General features: G+C 41.4%; 1 protein-coding gene across 1 annotated transcript in view; it reads right to left on the bottom strand.

The window, feature by feature from the left end:
• Positions 1-354: 354 nt before the first annotated feature.
• LOC122756315 (major histocompatibility complex class I-related gene protein) overlaps positions 355-18938 on the bottom strand; it is a 31220-nt gene continuing 12636 nt past the window's right edge. Inside the window, exons 2-6 of the mRNA XM_044005540.1 lie at positions 12716-12979; positions 10105-10380; positions 4316-4591; positions 3960-4064; positions 355-1937 (exon numbers count right to left, since the gene is read on the bottom strand). Of these exons, the coding sequence (XP_043861475.1) occupies positions 1897-1937; positions 3960-4064; positions 4316-4591; positions 10105-10380; positions 12716-12979 (962 nt within the window). The 3' untranslated portion in view covers positions 355-1896. The remainder of the gene's footprint in view (positions 1938-3959; positions 4065-4315; positions 4592-10104; positions 10381-12715; positions 12980-18938) is intronic.

Below are 18938 nucleotides of genomic sequence, written 5' to 3'. Positions count from 1 at the left end.
GAAGGGGGTAGTACTTCTTCAGATGTAGGATATTAAAGCGGGGAAGGGAACAAGCATTTATCAAGCACCTATCACGTGCCAGGCTGGAGAAGGAAATGGCAAACTAATCCAATATCTTTGCCAAGGAAACCCATGAAGAGTTGGATCTGACTGAATGACTGAACAACAACAATGTGCCAGGTACTGTGCTAAAGGCTTTATAAACATGACCTCATTTGATCTTCGCAACAAGCCTGGGAGGAAGGTGCTATTATTAATTCCATTTTAGAGTTGAGGACATTGAGGCAGACATTGAGACAGACTTGCCCAGAGTCACATAGCTGGTAAGTACCTGAGGCTGGATTCGAACTTGGATTTTCTTGAATATAATCCCAGCACTCTATCCACTGCCCTATCCAGTACATCAAGATATATATTCACCATAATGTACCTAGAGTTGGTGACTGGGCTTTTGTTTAACTTAGAAAACAAAACCTGCTCGCTGGGCAAACTCTTGTGAGGCCAGAATTTGGCAGGAGGGGTGGGTGCCAAAGATGAATGAATAGCAGCACTGAGAGGAAGGCCCTGGTGGAACATTGCTTCATCACACGACTATAGAAGAACTGCCAGACAGGGCCATGCTGGAAGGCTTCTTCTTAGAGCTGGTGATCACTCAGTGACAGAAGGAATTTTGTTTAGGGCAATGCTTGGCACTAGCTGCAAAACAGAAAGAATCAAGCTTGGTTACCCCAATGAGGCTAGCCAGTAACGGGACCTGCCCATCGAGCTCTGCCTATGACGGAGGATATATGCAGACCTTTGGGTGATGATGACTTCTTGAAATATGCAGTTTGATTTCCAAGTATTCTGTTTTATGTTCACTTTGATCTTTCTTTCATTTTGTGAACTCTGTGAGGAGAAAGTATCCTGGATGGTAACAGAGAATGAATTTTCTGGCTGGAGGCCATGAGCCAGAGATGTGAAAACTGCCCCCAGTATGAACCTGGGCCCCTGTGAGATTCTGTTATATATAGGTAAATGTGTACAGATAGAGTTTTGGCCTCAAAATGCCGTCTGTGCTTGTATCAAGGCTTCCATGTTGCCTTGATAGAAAGTAATAATGGAGTCTGTGCATTACCCAACTTTTCTTTAACTCAATCTTCTGGGCAGGCTGGGATAATGCCCACTGCTAAAGCCGGGCAAAGTCTGACCAGTGCCCATCTGCAGGCCAATATAACCAGGGAGATTCAGCGCCTGGAGTATCTTCTCAGTCACAGGTTTAGCTGCGATCCATAATGAAAATCCTGGGTATTCCAACACTGCTTATAGAGTCAACTCCACATTTGCCATGACATCCGAAATGATTCTCAGGACAGTACTCAAAATCCACTGATAAAGAAGATCTAGGGAGGTATTACATCCATTAGGCAGAGGATGATTCATCTCAACTTCCATGTGTTGTGAAGGAACCTATCAAAGTACCCTTAAACTGGCAGTATTTCAGAGATCTAAGTTTTGGATATAACCAGATCATTATGGGACTCCAATTCTAGTACCCCCCCCCAATGTCTATTATATTACATGTCATAGATTTAGAGCTCAAAGAAGGCCTCTTAGAAACACAGTTTTAGTCTAATCCCCTCAGTTTTCAGCTTGCAGATAGGGAAACTGAGGCACCAAAGAGTTAAAGTGACTTGCCCAGAATCACATAAAAAGCAAGTATCTGAGGTGAGATTTGAACCCAGGTCTTCCTGACTCCAAGTTTGGTCCTCTATCCATTGTAGCACGCCAACTCTTTCCAATATCCGTGGGGGGGGGGAGGGTCGGCTTCTGATTCTCTGATACCATACCCCAGTCCATATGTAGAAGGATCGGTGACCGTTGGAAGGAAAGAGGAATATGAAGGTAGCATCTCAATCATTTAACTGGTGTAGCAATGTAACTGACTTCTTTGGGACCTGAAAGGAGAAAATCATTTAGTCAGATAGGCATCAATTCTGTACCTTTCCTTGCTATACATAAACAGATCATTTTCATCCATTTGATGGCTCAGTCTTCAAAGAAGGAAAAAACCCAATTTGTTTCCTGTTTTGTTCAAGATTCTCCAAAGCATTTTATAATTTTAAATGTTATATCTATCATATCAATCTCAAACTCTTGGAGAGAGGAATGGAGAAGGAGAAAAAGGGAACAAGTACCTACTATTTAACTAATTAATTTAATTAAGCACCTGCTATCTAAAGGGACGCTGTTCTAAGCACTATACAAATATCTCACCTAGAGAAGTAGATACTGTCATTACCCCCATTTTACAGTTGAGGAAACTGAGGCAGATAGCAGCTAAATGACTTTCCCAGGTCACATGTCACACAGCTAGTAAGCATCTGGGTCCACATTTGAACCCAGATCTTCCTGACTCTAGGCTCAGCACCCACTGCACCATCTAGCTGCCTCAGGGGGAAACAGGCAAAGATGAATGCCATTAATGGAAGACCTTCAGAAGGCCATGACAACTTTTTTTTGTTTTGTTTTGGTTTTGTTTTTGTTTTTTGGCGGTTAAGTGACTTGCCCAGGGTCACACAGCTAGTAATTGTCAAGTGTCTGAGGCCGGATTTGAACTCAGGTACTCCTGAATCCAGGGCCGGTGCTTATCCACTGCGCCACCTAGCCGCCCCCCATGACAACTTTTTTAATGAGTCTGGCAGTCACCATAGAGCATATGGACTAGAATCAGTGATGGCCTTTATTCAGATCACACCTCCCAGCTCCCTTGAGGTTAAATAGCAAGATTTGCAGGATGGCTGGAAGGAATGAGTCCACAGTCTGCAACCACAGAGAGCCTAAGTCATTGACCCAAACTGAGAACCAAACCCATGATCCTGATATGATTGATTAGTAGGATTCTCTAAATAACCAAACAAACCAGCTACAGAAATATCAAAATGGAAAACAAACAAAACCAAAACTTGAACAAAGTAGAGGGAATTTTATTTGGAAATTATATTTAAAAAGGAAAAGTATAATTATCTCACTGGGTCAAGAGACAGGGAGAGGGGGCAGGTCTTAATTAATATGTATCGGGCCAAAGGGACAGAGATTTACAGCTTGACCAGTTCCAGTCAAGCAAAGGGTGATAAGAGCAGGGATGAGAGTTTGGAAAAAGGAGGAACAAAATTACTCTGACATTCCTAGTCCAGACCATAGGAGGGACAACTTGCTGTATAAGAGGATAAGAATGGCTCAGCTCTGAGCAATATTGAGTTACTAGGCAACTGCATCTGTCAGCTTTATCCATGGGGAAAGAAGGAATTTCCTATAAGTGCTAGTAGAAAACTCCAGGAAACTTTAATGATCTGAAACTCACAAGCAGCCCATCTAGCAGAAAAAAGATTAGACTGAGTGAAGAGATCCAGCTACTCCCAGGCCTGCTACTAACTCACTGTGGAACCTTGGATAAGCCACTTAAATTCTCTGCACTACAGTTTTCTCATCTATAAAATGCGGGAGTTGGGCTAAATGATCTCTCAAGTTCCCTCCAGCTCTGAAATTTTATCATTCTTAGTAAAGCTGTGAGTGAAAGACATAGCCACTCATTAAAAAAAATTTTTTTAAAGCCATTGGGTTCATTCAGCCAGAGGATAATCATGATGCCCCAAAGGTAGGGCTGCAGTCTGGGGATCGTGTGAGGGAGAGAGAAATGTTGTAGGGTCAGTGCAACCAGAGTTTTTTCCATTTGCCATGAGCTACTCACTAGGTGGCACAGTAGACAGATCGATGGGCCTTTGTGGTTCCAATCTGGCTTCAGACACTAGCTGTGTGACCCTGGGCAAGTCACTTAATGCTATTTGTCTCAGTTTCCTCCTCTGTAAAATGAGTGGGAGAAGGAAATGGCAAACCACTCCAGTATCTTTGCCAAGTAAGTCCCAAATGGAGTCATGAAGAATCAGACACGAACAAACAACAACTCGCATTCCACTTACCTGATTGTTTTCTTCTGTAGACAAAAATTCCCATACCAATCAGGAATAAGACAAAGACAGTCAACCCAGAAACAATTTCTACAAGCAGAGAGATACTCTTTGACTCTGAAATGAAACAAACAAAAAACAAAAGAAAATCCCCAATCCCTTCTCTTCCCTTACAGAGATTTGACATTTTTTTTCTTATGACCTATCAGAAAAATTAAGACTATTCCTTCAATGTTACTCTCTCACCATCAGCTCCCCTTGATAAAACCAAAAGACATTCTAGAGAGCATTGGGCTGAAAAAAAATATTCCATTTCCCCTCTAGCATCCCAGTAACTTCTCCCTAAGAGCCATTCACTATATCCTTACCCACTGGCACATGGAGGACCTTGACGAAGTCATTATGTTCCACCTGGCAGGAATAATGATCTTTACTTTGAGGATCAATCTCTAGTGATACCCAGGTCTGATAGGTTCCATCCCCACTGGGCAGAATGTCTCCATATTCAGTTTCTTGGGTTATCAGTTCCCCATTTTTTATCCAAGTTAAGGTAATCTCTGGGGGATAGAAACCATAGGCTTTGCAGATGAGAGTTGTAATCCCAGTAGATAACTTTTTGCAGCTTCCACTGAGCAATGGGGTTTCTGAAAAGAAAAAAAGATGCAATCTGAAAATGAGGGCTTCATTCCTTTTGCTGATTCATTCAAATATCCCCAATCTATTCTCCATCAGCTTTTAGACAATTAAATCAAAGGCAAGGAGCCCAAAAAAAGGAAAATGACATCAAACATTCGCCTGCCTATTAATGATAACGGCTCCCATTTATATGGTGCTTTAAGGCTTACAAAGAATGTCCTTCCCACCAAGCCTCTGCCTACTCTGGAAGTTCTGTGCTAGATACCCCAGTGGCTAGGAATCAGCCCTGTTCTCTAAACAAAGGAGCAGTCTAATGTGGCTGTGGACATTGGAAAAGTCCTTGATAATTATTACTAGTCTTCATTACACCTCACATAAAATATGTGTTAAGGGTCTATGACTGAGGTAGCATGATAGAACAAAGAGATCATTGGTTTGGGCAGTCTCAGCTCTGGTGACCTTAGGCAAACCACTTCACCCCTCAACCTCAATTTCCTCACCTGTAAAAAGGGGGATGATATCTCCTATATTGCCTCATGGGGTTATATGGAAAAATCATTACGTAAATTATCAAGAACTAGAAAGAGGTAAGATTTTTTTAGAATTGTCTGTTAGCAAAACTGGAACTAGAACTCAGAGCCACGATTCTCAATTTGATGCTTAGCACAATGACATTAAAGATATTTTCATTCAGTTTTAGCCCCAAAGTACCTGCTATGCTGTAACTCAGCTATAACTTTTAAGAAATGCCTACTATGTGCCAGGTGCTGTGGGAGATTCAAGAAATGCCCAGACAAAGGTGAGGCAATCCTAGCTTCAATGAGTTTACTCTGCTGTAAAAACATATCCGACAGTGTGTCATGAGCTCTCTTTTATTGGAAGGAGCAGGGATAGTTCATATCATAGGGATAGATTCTGACAACTGACAACATAGAAAGTGGCTTCTTCTGATTCTCCCCTCTTTTGCTGATATGTCAGTTTCCCAAATAGTAAGTATAACCTGGGATTCCCATCAAGGCTGGACAACATTTCTTGAGACTCTTCTAGTTGGTTGGTAGCTGTGTGAAGCTGCCTGAGGGGCAGATTGGTGATGGGACTTTAGAGAGGTGAGGCAGTTTTCATCATTCTTCATGACAGGCCTGCATGGTTCCAGACACTCTCCTGGACCTGCTCCAGGGAGAGAGTCTTGCAGATGTGTAGGGGAAGGCAGCTAGCCAACATGTCTCTGACTTTCAGCTTGTCTCACCCCTCCCCTCTCCCGGACTCCTGTGAATTTCTCTTTGGGTAAGATTGGGGCCTCTCTCTTGGTTGAGCTCTCACTGCAAGAGAATGCATTAATTCTGTGTATTTTCCAGTAGCCTCTGATTTCCGTTTGCTTATCTGTGTCTTTATTTGTCATAGTCTTTTGTACATTTGGAGTTTGGCAGAAGGGGAACAAAGCTATGGGTTTAAGTCCCCTTCCCCTTTAAGGGAGAAAACCTGGGGAAGCAAGTGACTCTTTGTTCTGAACCAATCACGCTCCCAGAGCAGCAGTATTGAAGGGGCATATTAGATATAACTTGAGTCAGGTACAGAACAGCCAGCCTGGTAACTCCCTCCTCCTGCTCCCCTCAAGTCAAGGTAGTCAAGATTCTATAGTTATCTATCAATGTCTCCTCCCACCATGATCCCTGACTACACCTTTGGACATCCCATGTGGCCATACATAGACCACACAGGGAGCACATATCTTACATGTGTCCTGTCTCTTAATGCTCTCCCTGAAGCCAGGGAACATCCAGAAGTCAAAAAGGCAGAACTTCATGTTATTGGTTTGGCAGGAATGCTGAGCCCTGCTCCCAAGAGATGGAATGGTTGGCTGCCCACTGAGTAAGACTCTGGGCAGCAAGGAAGGGCACCCTGTTCACAAAACACTCTTCTGTACCTGTCTCCTGATGCCTCCAACATCCTTTACAAGGGACAAGGCTTTTCATTCACAATTAGAGATAAGGCTTACAATGAGAATCCCTTTAAGAAAGGAAGTAGATAGCTGTGTGACCCTGGGCAAGTCACTTAACCCCAATTGCCTTACCAAAAAAAAAAAAAAAGAAAGAAAGAAAAAAAAAGAAAGGAAGTAGACATCAAACACTTTCCCTTTCATTCACTGAACTCCAGCTGACAGAAACCATGATTGGCACTCTTTTTTTTTTTTTTTTTTTTTTTTTTTAGGCAATGGGGGTTAAGTGACTTGCCCAGGGTCACACAGCTAGTAAGTGTTAAGTGTCTGAGGTCGGATTTGAACTCAGGTCCTCCTGAATTCAGGGCCAGTGCTTTAACCACTGCGCCACCTAGCTGCCCCGGTTGGCACTCTTGAGATACATTGCTCCTGATTTTCAGGCCTTGTAAAGGGCCACCAGTAGATGCTTTCCTTAAAGCAGGTTTAGATAAAGGACTTGAGGAAGAAGACACTAACACCCTGCAAGTAGGAGAGAGATGGAAAGGAAAGGTTTAAAGGGAGAAACTGGTGGATTGTGATGATTGCTGTATGGCACTATTTGACTTAGGTGCTGCTATGCTCAGATCTCTGTCTCTGTCTCTCTGGCTCTCTCTCTGGCTTTTCATACCTTCTAATAATGCATGGCATTATCTTTGACATCAAGAGGCCCAACTTTTTCTTCTGTTTTCTCTCTCATTTATCTCCCTACACAGTTTCTAGCACATGCCCTACCTTCTCTTCACCAACTACCTCCTTGCTGTCTTCTACCTGTTTTCTTTCTTTTTAGTTTAAAAGCTCTTCTTTATTCTGAGCTTAAGCATCAACAAATGCATATACTTTGAAGCTGAATAGGGAAAGTCAGTCAACAAACATTCATTAAGCATTTAACAGGTGCCAGACACTGTGTTAAGGTAGGCAGCTAGGTGGAATAGATGATAGAGTGCCAGACCTGAAGTCAGGAAGACTCATCTTCCTAAGTTCAAATCTGGCCTCAGACACTTACTAGCTGTGTGACCCTGGGCAAATCATTTAACTCTGTTTACTTCAGTTTCCTCATCTATAAAATGAGCTAGAAAACCCCAAATGGGGTCATGAAGAGTTGGACACATTGAAAAAAGACTGAATAACAAAACAACAAAGAATATGAACCAACAGTTCCCAAAAGAATTGCAAACTATTAACAAATACATGAAAGAATGCTCCAAATGCAAATCAAAACAAGCTTAAGGTTTTACCTTACACTTAACAAATTAATCAACATGTCAAAAGAAAGGAATAGTCTTAGAGGGGTTGTGGGAAGATAGGCATTTTTGGTAGAGCTCAGTACAATCACTTTGTAAAATAATTTGAAGTTTTACAAAAAAAAAAAGTGACTAAAATGTCTACGTCCTTTTGATTCAAAGATTCCACTACCATGCATACACACATCCCAAGAGGGTCACTAATTAAAAAGGCTCCCTTTATACCAAAGTATTTAAAGCATCACAAAAAAACTGGAAGCAAAGTAGATGGCCCTTAATTAGGGAATGGCTAAATAAACTGACCATGGGCAAGTCACTTCACCCCTATTTGCCTCAATTCGTTATCTATAAGATGGGGACACTATAGGAGAGGAAATGACAAACCAACCACTCCTGTATCTTCACCAAGAAAACCCCATGACTTTGTCCATGGGATCACATGTTGTACAGGACTGAACAACAACAAATTGTGCTACCTGAGTAATGAAATATTACTGTGCTTTGGAAATGATAAATATTATGAATACAGGAAAACCTTGAAGGACTTATATGAACTGATGCAAAATGAAGTAAGCAGAAGCAAGAAAATAATGATTAAAACACTACAAATGGAAAAAACATTAGAAAATTAATGCTACAAAAATCAAGTATAGTCCAGTGAAGAGACTTGACAAGACACTTCTTCCTGTCCCTGTGCAGAAGTAGAAAGTCCATGAGTGTGGAACATTGTATATATTTTCTGACTTTTTAAATATTAATTGGTTTTGCTGCTTTTTCCCTCTTCTTTCTCTTTTTCTTTTAAAAAGTTCTTTGTTATATGGGCTAGCTTTCTGGGAAGAGGGCAAGTGAGGGGAAATGGGGAAATTGAGGTTATGTAAAAACAAAATATATCAATAAAATTTTATTTTTAAAAAATCTTCCTGAAATAGAGTGAAAGACAGATTAAGTTAGGTAGAAAATTGAAGCAGACAGACCAGTTAAAAGTCAATTTCAGTAATCCAATAAAAGGTAGTAGGGTCTTGAATTAGGGTTGTGTCTATATGAATGGAAAGAATTGGACATAATCAAGAGATACAGAGATAGAAGGCAGGCAATATTTGGCAATGAACTGGACAGGGTGGAGGAGGAGGGCTGGTGAACAGATGACATTGAGGTTGTGAGCCTAGATAATGAGGTGGTGGTGCATTCAACAGTAATAGGGAAAGATAATGAGTTTTGATTTGGACGTGTTAAGTTTGAGTTGTCAATGGAACACCTGGTTTGAGATGCCCAAAGGGCAGTTGGTGATATGTGACTGGATATAGCTCAGGAGAGAAGCTTTGATACTGTCAGTAATAAGGGTTTGTGGAAAATTATGGAACAATTTGGTTGCACAGAGAAATTAACTGGTATTGTACACCAATTTCATGCTTGTCCAGGGTCTGGATGATGGACAATGCTCTTGAGCTTTCCCAGTCACCGATGGAGTGAAGTAGGACTGTCTGTTTGATCCCATGCTTTTTAGCATGAGGTTTTCTGCAATGTTGTCAAATGCCTTCAACCAGGACGAAAAATGGCTTCAAGGTCAGTTATGCCACTGATGATAAATTACTTAAGTTGAAAAGGCTACAAGCCAAGACTAAAGTGGAGGGAGAATTGATACATGAGGCCAGATGTGAATTCATGAAGATGAGTCTTCCTGATAAAGCCCGGTGTTCCATCTGCTTTGCCACCTAGCTTCTCTATTATAAGTTACAAAGGAATTATTGATCTGTATTCATCTGTATGTGTTCATAGTTTCCCCACCATCAGAAGTAGAATCTACACACTGTTGGAAAACTATAGTATGACTTCCTTGGTGACTTGGTGATGATACTCTAGTGGTCAGAAAGAATCAATGACCTTCTCCTAACATAACTTGGAGAAAAGGGAAGAATTTTGTTCATTGTTTCTCTAGAGAGAAGGAAACTACCTGAAGCATGAGTCCGTCAGGATGAGGGGACTCTGATTCAGAACAAAAGTATTTATAGGAAGTGACAGATAATAGTGAAAGTCTGACGGAAGTGAAGGGCGGTAGGAGTGAGCTTGAGGGAAGCTAAAGGAAGTTGCATAGGGGCCCTGGGTTTGAATTCCAGACCTGCCACTGGCTAGTTATCCTGGGTAAGTCACTTCTCTGGTCCCAAGTTTCCTCATCTGTAAAGAAGAAATGATTATCACTTATACTATCTACTTCTAGGGCCATGATTTCTTTCAAAGTACCCTAGAAATGCAAATTAGAAAGCCTAGGGAATGTAAAGGAAAACCAGTCTACATCTATTTTCTTTACCTGTCCGTTGGAGGGCATCTTTTCCAAAGTCCAGGAATTTCTTTAACCAGGCAATGCATTCTGTTTCCAGCCAATTCTTCTGATAGCGTAACTCATTCCGATTGGTCTCCCAGGTCTGCTTAGTGAGTCTGGCCACGTTATCCACAGCAATCCAAGACAGAGAGTCCTTATCAAAAATGATGAAATCCCTCCCGTCATATGCATACTGGAGAAATCCTGTGGCACTACCATCCTCTAGCAATTCACAGCCAATCATCCTCTGGTAGGTGTGAAATCCTGAAATTCACAAGTGTAGTCAAGACTGGTAGGACAGGAGGAAGGTAGTTCATGGCTATAATCTGAGGGACGTGGCTCAAAGGCTTTCCCGACCCATTGGAAGGCTTATTACCAACCACAACTACCATCAACAAAAATTTTACTTTATTTCTTTAGGTTAAGGTATTTTTTTTCAACAAGTAGTCCCCCTTAAACCAAGCAACAACAACAAAAATTTATATATTGACTGAGATAAAAGCAACTAACATCTATATAGCACTTTAAAATGTGCATAAACAGCATCTCCAGTAACCTTGGGAGAGTAAGGCTGGTATATGGATAAAAGTCCAGCCAGGAAGGCAGGAAGACTTGGACTCAAGTCCTACCTTGGATGCTTTTGGAAGCTGTGTAGCCCAAGGAGCTCTAGGATTATATTTGGCGTAGGAAAGTTGCAATGGTAGAGGGAGTTTTTACACCAGGCATCGATAACACCAATGAAACACAGATCTAGATGCACAGGGGCAGCTGGGGTGGCACAGTATATAGAGTACTGGCCCCAGAGTCAGGAGGACCTGAGTTAAAATCTGACCTCAGACACTGACTAGCTGTGTGACCCTGGGCAAGTCACTTAACCCCAATTGCCTCACCACCCCCCCCCCAAAAAAAATCTCAATAGCCTATACACTACATCATGCTGCCCCTCATCCTATGTGTGAAAAACTGTAGGAAAAGCAGAAGAATCAAGAGTTGTTCCCATCTTTAGAAGTTTATAATTTCATTCAGGAGACAAAAACCCAAATCCAAATATAAATTAAACAATCTAAACTGTAAGAATTGTTACAGTAAGAACACAGGGTAATTTAATGAGCCTCACTATGTGAATGACAAAGTACAAACTAGAAGTTCTAGGAATGTCAAACTTTTTAGCTACTATTCGTTTTTTTAACACTTCAGTTTGAATTAGTTTATCCCATATAGTAGGCCAACTAACTAGGAAAGCCCTGGGGAAATGAAACAATGAACAAGTAAGTTGTTGGTTTTTTTGGCTTTTTTTTTTTTGCAGGGCAATTGGGTTTAAGTGACTTGCCCAGGGTCACACAGCTAGTAAGTGTGTAAAGTGTCTGAGGCCGGATTTGAACTCAGGTACTCCTGACTCCAGGGCTGGTGCTCTATCCACTGCGCCACCTAGCTGCCCCATAAGTAAATTGTTTTGTTTTGTTTTGTTTTGTTTTGGCAGGGGAGAGGGTCAGGGTCCCTTCAGGGTGTTGGGAGATTTGGATCAGAAGTTCAGGGTCCTGAGGAGGGCAAGCCAGCTAGAGTTATCACAACTTGGAGGTCTTGAATTGCTTTGGAGTTGGGGGTGGGGAGGGTAATGGTTTTGGAATGAGGAATAAAGCATGGGGAGGGAAAGGGGATAAGGCACTGAAAGGGTGTGTGGGAGGATGTCAAAGATAACTTTTGCCTACTTCACAATTTTTCCTTGAGCCTTTTCAGAATGCAGACAAACCTCTATCTATACCAAAGGAAAAAAATCTTAAAAACTTTCTCTAGATAGGATGCTGTCCTCCACACTTCACATCTGACAATGCTTTCAGAAATCACCAGGGCCCCCCAAATCCCGAAATTCGTTGGCCCTTTTTAAGTCCATCTTCCTTGACTTTTCTATAGCATTTGACACTCTTGATTGCCTCTTTCTGAATCTTCTTTTTTCCTAAAGCCCCAGCCTCTCTGGATTCTCCTCTGGCTTCTGCCTATTCCTTTGTGTGCTTCATTTGTTCCTTATTCTCTTTCTGGGACCTTCAGGTATAGGCCATTGTCCTTAGCGTTGATACTCTCCCCCTTGGTGATCTTCTTCACTCCCACAGTTTCAACTATCGCTTCTACACAAGTGAGATCTCAGTCCTCAGATCCTCTCTCATTTCCCTTCCTGAACTTCATACCCACACCTGCCTGCCCATGAGGCTGCTTCACCCAACTTGCCTGTCAGCACCTCAAACTCAACATGAGCTCAAATGAGCTTATCTTTCCCCCCAGACATGCTTCTCCTTCTGACCTGATGTTTTTTCCCCCTGGCTTCTTCATTCATGTAATTTCCCATTTGTAAATTCCTTTTCCTCAGCTCAGCTCGGCTCAGCATGAGGCAGCTCAGCCGAGGAAAGAGAAGACTCCAAGGTAACATCAAGATTTTACAAATGGGAGACTACAGAGTGAAGGCGCACACATACATGATGTACATACGTACAATCTGTAACTACATGTCCCCATCAATAAAGCTTCCTGTGCTCTCTCTGCCTTTAGAATCCATAGCCGAAGAATGCTCTCCCAGGGCAATGGCATCAGTTTTTGCTCTACTCACCTCCAGTATGATTGTAGTGATACTGCAGGGCTCTCAGTTCTACTTTAAATGTCTGTTGCCAGCCCTTCAAAAGCTGAGTATACTTCTCCCAATGATCAGATCCTAGGTTCTCTGCCATCCAAGAGGCCTGGGGCATCTTCTGTCTTCTATCACTGTTGTATGAAGTGATAGGATGAGAATCCACATAGCCAACTGAAATAAACTCAGGGATCCCTTGGTTGGGATCGGAGACCCCCAGGCGAAAGTATCGAAGAGAATGAGTCACTGAAGGAGCAAAAAAAAAAAAAGAGAGAGATGGTTTTGTTTGTATTTTTTTTATTAATCAGGCATTTATTTCCTCTTCTTCCCATCTTTCCCTCTCCAGTGGAAGAAAGAAAAAAGAATGCTTATAACAAATATACATAGTCAAACAAAATAAATTCCCATGCTGGCCTTGTCAAAAATGGGTATCTTATTCTGCATATTTAGTCTATCACTTCTCTGTTTAGGAAGAAAGTGGGTAGCATTTTTCATCATCTGTCCTGTGGAATCATGGGTAATTGCTATGTTGATCAGAATTCTTAAGTCTTTCAAAGTTGTTTCCTTTTATACCACTGTTATTGTATATTGTTCTGGTTCTGCTCACTTCACTCTGCATCAATTCATACAAGTATTCTTAGATTTTTCTGAAACAATGGTTATCCATTACATTTATGTACTATAATTTGTTTAGATATTCCCCAATGGATGGGCACTCCCTCGGTTTTTAGGTCTCTGTCACTACAAAAAAAAAAGAGCTGTTATAAATATTTTTGTACATATATGACCTTGACCTTGTCCTCTTTTTAAAAAAAATCTCTTTGGGATATAAGCCTAGTAATGTTATTACTCAGTCAAAGGGTAGGCATAGTTTAGTACCTTATTGTCCATAATCCCAAATTGCTTTCAATCTGTTCATCATTTATTCATTAAACATTTATTAAGCACCTATTATGTTCCTGGTACTGTGCTAAATGCTAGGGATTTAAAAAGAGGCAAAAGCCAGTCCCTGTCCGGAAGAAGCTTACAATCAGTTCCAATTTCACACTTCTACCAATAGTGGATCAATGTTCCCTTCTCCCCTCAGCCTCTCCAACATTTGTCATTTGCATTTTTGTCAGCTTTGCCAATCTGATGGGGAGATACTTATTAAAAACAAAATATACTTAGAGTTGTAGATTATCAACATCCCTGAAATAAATTTTAATGTGATATCATCTAAAATTCTCTTCTGTTTTCCCATCTATATTCATAAACCATAAGACCCAGGGATATTAGAGGGGGATGATAGAGAATAATTTCTAAAGATCAGGCACTAAATTCCCTTGTCCTTAGATTATTGGTGGATTGGAACTGTAATTTCATTGGTTAAGGGAACATCCGGTGTGGAATCCATTGACACAAATGCCCAGTTCATCTGTAGTCTTAGTAGTCTGAGACACACAGAAATTACATTACTTGCCCATGGCAACACAACAGATGTGCCACGGGCAAGACTTGAACCCAGGTCTTTCTGACGAAGAGCAGAAGCCCTTATTCACCTCGTGATACTGCCTCTGACTGCAAACTGAGGCTAGAAAAAAATTTAAAAAACAAAAACAGAGCCAACTTTTGTCAAAACTGGTGGCATAATGCTGAAGATAGAAAGCCAAATCTCAGTCCCTATGATCCTTGCCATCAGAAGATCAAGAACCAACCCACTTCCCAAAAATGGAAGCAGGAAGAATCCAAAGTCCTGGGGCATACCCAGCACTACAGAGTTAAAGGAAGCAGGCACCCCCAGCTATGAAAAAAGTTATTTGGGATTCAGCTCAACTCAGCACCTAGCGTAGGTTTTGAACCAAGATGAGCTTTTCTGTTCCCTTTATTCCTCCAGTCACCTTTCCTTTTACCTATCCCTCCTCCTCCTCTTCACCTTCTCTTCTCCCTTCCTCTATGACACCTATGATCTGTCAGCTCCTCTTGCTGCTTAAGACCTTTCCTCTTTTCCTATTCTTCTCTGCATGCCCCTCCCTTATCTCCACTCATACCCCTTATCCTTATCCAGGTCCCTATCACCTCTCCCCTAAAGTATTTAAGTAGGTCTTTCAGCCTCCAGTACCTCCCTTTCAATCCATCATACAGAAGGTAGTGATTAGCACTAAAACACAAGTTCCCCAGGCCTGGCATGCACTCTCTCCTCACTTCTGCCTCTTAGAAGCTTTAGTTTCCATCAGAGTCCATTTCAAACAACACTTGCTACATGAAGCCTTTCCTTATCTATATTTTTCCAAATCATTTAATTAACAAGCATTTAAGGACCTACTATGTGCCAGGGTACTGGGGTGGGGGCCATTTTGTAGGCTTCTACTGGAAGCCTTCCCTCTTAATTCTATTGTCTTTCCTTTCTTAATTATTTCTGATTTATCCTGTATATAACTTATTTGTACATATTTGTTTGCTTGTTGTCTCTCCTAGTAGTTTTTGAGCTCCTTGAGGGCAGGGACTGTCTTTTGCCTCTTTTTTTGTATCCCTAGCACTTAGCACAGTGCCTGGCCAAAATAGTCATTCAATCCATCAATAAACATTTAATAAGCACCTACTATATGCCAGGCACTGTGCTAGGTTCTGGGCATACAAAGATAAAAGCAAAATAGTCCCTTCCCTTGAAGATTCTTAAATTTTAATGGGAACGGGAGAAGGATGACGAGATCTACATATATACTCAAATGGATTTATGATCTCCTTGATTTGGGAGGTTCGCCCAATATACAGATTCCCAACCCATCCATGCTTGCAAATACTGGAATCTTTTTGTCCATTCTCCCCAAAGTACACCATGGAAAGTCCACCCAATGCACAGGGGACCTTCTTCCTTTTCTCCCATTATGATGGCCAAGGTACCAGTGGAGTCCTTAGCCTGTCCATGTGTCATCTTCCTGCTCTTACCTATCTTCTCTTCTTATTAATAGAATTCCTTTGCTCCTGTCAGGTTCCTCACTGGCTGTACATGACAATCCATCCACACCCACCATGGCTCTCTCCACTGACCTCTATGTGATAGTTGTCTTTTGGACACTGGAGATCATGGTATTCCATGTCATGCTACTATATAACATGAGGAGAGGGAAAGGGACTATACTTGTGTCTTTATCAGTTGAAGGAACTTGCCCATGATGAAACTCTACCAATGCAGGTTGGCTGCTTTTCCAGCAATGTTTAGTCTTAGAGACCTGCTTACAGTATTGAAAGGAATAGTGACTTGTCTAGGATTACAAAGCTTGTATATGTCAGAGACGAGACTTGAATTCAGGTTCTCCTTGCTTTGAGGCCAACAGATGGAGTGTTAGACTTTGAATCAGGAAGACTAGAGTTCAAATCCTGCCTCAGACACTAACTTTGTGACCCCAGACAAGTCACTTATTTGCCTCAGTTGGTCAACCAGCATTTATTAAGTACCTACTATGTGTCTCTGCCTCATTTGTAAAATGGGGATAATAATTGCACCTACCTCACAGGATTCTTGTGAGGATGAAATGAGATAACATATGGAAAGTGTTTTGTAAACCTTAAAGCAATAAATACACACATACACACAGCTTCTCTGCCATACAACACCACCGGTAAAAATGCTTTTGTGGGCTGCTTTGGGTCAATAAAAGCAGTACTGCAGTTTCCTGAAAGCGGTTTTCTCCTATTTAATACTGGACCCAGCTCATTGTCCATCTGTATGATCTACCCCATATATACAAACTTATTAGACAAACTCTTTTGGGTGTCCTTTCAGATACATGTTGAAATCTGGGAAATAGATAGACTTTATTCAACTGGTCTTTCCTGTGTGGATGGACAGGTCTTTTGAGTAATTAATCAAACGATATCACAGATAACCTTTGATATAACCCAGGTCTCTTCTAGGAGTTCTAAATTGATTCTAGAGTGTCCTATGGTTCTAGGAATTGATGCAATCAAACAGGAGCGTGTAGAGAACCTCTCCATGCATAAGGAATCCCTCTTCAACCTGGACTCTGTGGTGAATCTGCCCCATCCCATTGGCCTTTGGTGACCATGCATTTCTCTGAGGGTCACTGAACAGAGTTGATACATATTCTGAAGAATCTTGGAATATCTCAAAGTGCATATAGGAGACATCATGTAAAATAGTCTGTAAGGTGGCATTTTTTTCTGCCAAATTAAATGTCTTTCTTAATAAACAAGTGATAAATAAAAAAGGGATCTTATATTTTCTATATCTTTCAGCTATGAAATGGTTAAAGTTTTGTCCATTGTTGTTATTGCTCATGGAAGCCTGATGGTTCAGAGAGCAGTTTTGGTTGTTGAATGATGTGAAGTTGGAAGCCATATTGCAGAAGGTTTAAAAGGAATAGAAAGGGAAGGAAGTGGAGACAATGAGAGTAAAGAGGTTTTTCAATGTGTTTGTCTGAGAAAGGGAAGAAAGATATAGCATGATAGCTCTATATATTTTTTAAGGGTGGAAGAGACTTGGGGTATTTGTAGGCAGAAGGAAAGGTAGCAGTAGCTGGAGGGAGACTGAAGATGGATGGGCAATCTGCTGGATCAAACAGAAGGGAATGGGATTAAGAATTCATGTAGAGGGGCAGCTAGGTGGCGCAGTGGATAGAGCACCAGCCCTGGATTCAGGAGAACCCCAGTTCAAATCTGGCCTCAGACACATGACACTTACTAGCTGTGTGACCCTGGGCAAGTCACTTAACCCCAATTGCCTCACACAAAAAAACCCCAAAAACCCAAAACCAACCAAACAAACAAAAAAACCCAAAGAATTCATGTAGAGGGACTGGCTTTGGTCAGGAATAGGATCATCTCTTCATCAGAAAACAGAGCAAGGAAAGCATTAATGGAGGATGATGTGAAAGGGTTGTGAGATAACAAGGAGGGGAAAGAGGGAGCTTTTATTGAATGGCCTCAATTTTTTCTGCATTGTATGAGGTGAGCTCCTCTACTGAGGGGCAGTGGGGGAAGGTATGCTGTGGAAGACTTGAAGAGAGAAGAGAAGGATTGGAGTAGCCACTGTGGTAAATGGGCTAGAGAATCATCAGGAAAGGGTAATTGGTACAGTGAGAACTCAGCTGAGATTAAGTAACATGAATTTGTAGTGTACCCAGTAAGAACTTTGCATGACTTATATCCAGTTTTGATCGGCTACATGTGCGAAGGAGTGGAGGAGGTGTGTGGTAAGAATAATCCAGGCGTGGGATTTGGCAAGGCACAATCAGCAATAGGACAAGAGAGGAAGGGATGCAAGGGGAGAGCTAGTTTAGAGTTTAACTAGTTCATTAAGGGATTGAGATTAGGAAGGTAGAAAAAAATGGAAAAAAATTAAAATAAAAAATAAAAAAATAAAAATAAAAGTGGCGGGGGGGAAGGAATGTAGGAAAGGAGGCCAGAGCATAGGTAACAGTCTGGGAAAGCACTGACTGAGGAGTGAATGGAGAATCCACTTACAAAGAGCAAAGCATGATGGAAGGTTAGCATCAGATAAAGATCCAGAGAGCCCAAGGTCAAACAGGTAGTAAGTGAAAGAGCCCTATTTAAACCAGGTTTCTCTGACTCAGAATGCATTCCTCTTTCCATTGCACCATGCTGCCTTCAAAGGAAACCGGAGGAGAGTAGGGTATTCACCATGCAAATTCATCAAACAGAAGAAAGATAAATAGGTTCAGATAGCAGCTCAGAAATGAAATGAATGTTATCTTATGTCTATACAGGGCTATGAATGAGGGAGGATTTTCTTTTCTTTTAAAAAAAAAATCCTCTTACACTGTCTGAGAGATAAAGATTTTTTTTGGAGAGACCCTCTATGTGGAGAAGAATCTAAAGCAAAAAATATAAGGAGGATACAAATCAGGAGGAAGAAATGAATAAATGTTTCAAGGATAAAAAATGTCTTCATTAATAAATTAATATTTTTGGTGCTGGGTGAGTATAAAGAAATTCCTCTCAGATAAAGAGAAGGAAAGGGGTGAAAAGACTGATGACTTGAAAGGAGAAGTGAGGGGGCAGCTAGGTGGCGCTGTGGATAAAGCACCAACCCTGGATTCAGGAGGATCTGAGTTCAAATGTGACCTCAGACATTTGACACTTACTAGCTGTGTGACCCTGGGCAAGTCACTTAACCCTCATTGCCCGGGGGTGGGGTGGGGGAACAAAAAAAAAGATGTGAGTGGAAAGTTTCCATCTTATC

This window comes from Dromiciops gliroides, chromosome 4 (genome assembly GCF_019393635.1).
Source record: "Dromiciops gliroides isolate mDroGli1 chromosome 4, mDroGli1.pri, whole genome shotgun sequence".
NCBI lineage: Eukaryota > Metazoa > Chordata > Mammalia > Microbiotheria > Microbiotheriidae > Dromiciops > Dromiciops gliroides.
The sequence above is the reverse complement of the archived record's forward strand: the minus strand, read 5'-3'. Positions and strand labels throughout refer to the sequence as shown.